The 2,511-nt window shown below is 38.1% G+C and overlaps 1 protein-coding gene across 18 annotated transcripts in view; it reads left to right on the top strand.

Annotated features, from left to right (window-relative positions):
* LOC109485470 (pro-neuregulin-2, membrane-bound isoform-like) overlaps nt 1-2,511 on the top strand; it is a 68,985-nt gene that overhangs the window by 52,007 nt on the left and 14,467 nt on the right. For 8 of the 18 annotated variants that reach the window (XM_019789101.1, XM_019789105.1, XM_019789107.1 and 5 more), the window contains one exon: nt 2,048-2,162. In XM_019789101.1, coding sequence (XP_019644660.1) covers nt 2,048-2,162 — 115 coding nt within the window. Of the gene's footprint in view, nt 1-277; nt 302-2,047; nt 2,163-2,511 lie in introns of all 18 variants that reach the window. The other 10 variants (XM_019789106.1, XM_019789109.1, XM_019789113.1 and 7 more) reach the window with 2 other exon arrangements.

Raw genomic sequence — 2,511 nt, forward strand, 5'->3', positions numbered from 1 at the left:
ACTAAGGTAAACTTTGGGAACTTCCAATTAATTTATTAAATGATCAACAAATATATAATCAAAATCCAATCAGAGTACTCAATTTATGAAATCAAATTCAAATTTCTTTTCTTCACTTTGTGTTACCCCGCATTACGCTACTAGCAGTAGATATTATACCCTTTTGTTTTTAGCACTTGTTGTCTATGTTGTTGTATGTTTACCTTGTAGATTTAACATTCTTGTAGTTTTGTTGCACAATCTTTCTTTTCTTATTTTCCTTTTGTTCTCTTTACAGTTTCTCAATTTAACACAATTTCACGTAAGTTTTGTTTCTTTGCTTTTGTTTTGTATTGTGCTTGTAATTTGTGCTTAGTAATATTTGTGCCACCCCCCCCTTCTTTTGCATGTTTTAGTTGATTGACAATATGTAATTTTCCAGAGCTCAATATACCCTCTCCTTCAACCAATTTTTTCCTAGATTTCAGGTATTTCTCTCCAAAATATAGGCAATTTTACAATGTAAAGGGCAATATACTACTATAAGCAATAAACTGAGTAAACAATTTTTTTCGAAAAAGTTTTTGACTGCCTTCAATATTGCAGGCAACAGGGAAAAAGTATTTTGAGCCCGGTCATAAATGTTATATAACTTAAGGTCTACATGACATTGTATACATGTAACTTCAGTATGAAGCTGTTACAATGTTATTGTTCAGACTTTAATAAGTAGTGGTGATATGATAATGATTATTGGTTGAATTGTGATGGGGAAATTATAAACAATTAAAAGTTTTGATTATAAACAAATAAAAATATCCTTTAAGTTTAACAGTACCATTAACGTTGTTCCTTAATGGGCAATGCCTATTTTTAGAGATGTACGAAAATGTCCGTCGGTCCAAATCCTAATTATACTAAATTTGTTATGGCTAAATGAAAGGCAAGGCTTGAAGCAAACACATGCACCTTACCGCTTTAGAATTCTATATGCCTCCAATACGTGTGATAGTACATTGTGTACGTGGAGCAATTTTTGGCAAGTTTGGACAGCTGCAGCAGGACTTGTTTTAGGCCCCCCTGTAATATTAATGAAACAACCCTGAGTCCTAAGCTCACATGTATAGGAGCAGACAGCTTCATACGCGATTGAAAGAACCTGAATCCCGTAAACGGATTTGTCCCGCGCCGGTTCTATGTGCCCGTTAACCCCCGTATTGATCAGCGTAGTTCACGGATTACTAGTTCTGATATGTAGATGGCAGGACCTCTGAATTATTTACCAGCAAAACGTGCGTCTTGCCAAGTCAGCACTGGGCGCAAATGGAATCTTTACGGTTATTTCTCGTGGTAGGTGTCAGCCAGGGTCAAGTATTACGTTTCAGACAATAAGTACTGGGACGTGAGAAATTTACAAATATCCCAGGGGGATACTGTTCAGCGATTGGAAAGACGACCTGGAATAACCTCTGCTGCTGAAACAATTTTAGACGAATAACATGTCTGACACTGCAGGGAAACAAGATTGTAACTCTGTCCAAGTCCTGATTATAATCAGAATCTGTGTGCTGCAAATCCCTTTGACAAAACTCAACTGATAGCATGATATATAAAAGATGGCAACTAGAAAATATTACACTCAATTCACAGACTGCATTTGGTAAACTTTAGCATTGGAATTATTGGATAACATCATGAGAATTGAAGGCACACTAAGTCGTAAATGGAAGTTAACCCTTGTCCTGCTGGACTTTTTTACAGAACATTTTCAAATAATTTTTGAAGTCTTAATCAGGTCGCAGACCCTTGACTTTTTTTTGCCCCGTGGTTGCGTAGTTACTTCTGCATTTGTTGTGTTTCGCTGCGGTTTGATGCATTGCACGAGAAACACCCCCCAAATCGCACATATACAGGGCACTATATAGATGTTACTGCATGTGCAACACATATATATATGGGTCCCGCAGGACAAGGGTTTTAACTTTGAAACAAAACTCCTACAATGTTAGCAAACATGTCTCTAGCTAGCTAGTGTCTGTTTCTAACCATGACGTCCTTCTGGCTACAGCCCCTTCAGGCCACGGCATTCCATGCAAAGGTAAAGACACCGACTACTGCCTGAATGGAGGCAAGTGCACCCAGCTTCCTGCATTTGGCGGCGACAAACCTGAGAAGAGATGCACGTGAGTAGGGCTTTTGTCATGAAAATCAGACTGAGAGTGTGTGATCGGCCATTTGCTACATCCTGACGGAGTGATTGAGTGAGTGAAGGAAGTATGTTGAGAGAGAAGTTGTCCATGACTTGAAGAGCAATTGATGCAAGAATGGATTATGAGAAACTGATTGTTGATGTTTTGAACGTGTCTGTGTGTGTTGTTTGAGAGCTTGTGCTTTTGTTTCACTCTGGTTTTTACCCGGATTTTTCACGGTTTTTGTTAGAATGTTTCTTCAGTGTCATTTGGCCCATTGCAGAAAATATCTTTTCGGACACTACATTTGAGAATTATAGACGGGCCAATGTCATCCTGAAAA

The sequence above is a fragment of the Branchiostoma belcheri genome, unplaced genomic scaffold, assembly GCF_001625305.1.
Source record: "Branchiostoma belcheri isolate BF01 breed outbred unplaced genomic scaffold, Haploidv18h27 scaffold76, whole genome shotgun sequence".
Lineage (NCBI taxonomy): Eukaryota > Metazoa > Chordata > Leptocardii > Amphioxiformes > Branchiostomatidae > Branchiostoma > Branchiostoma belcheri.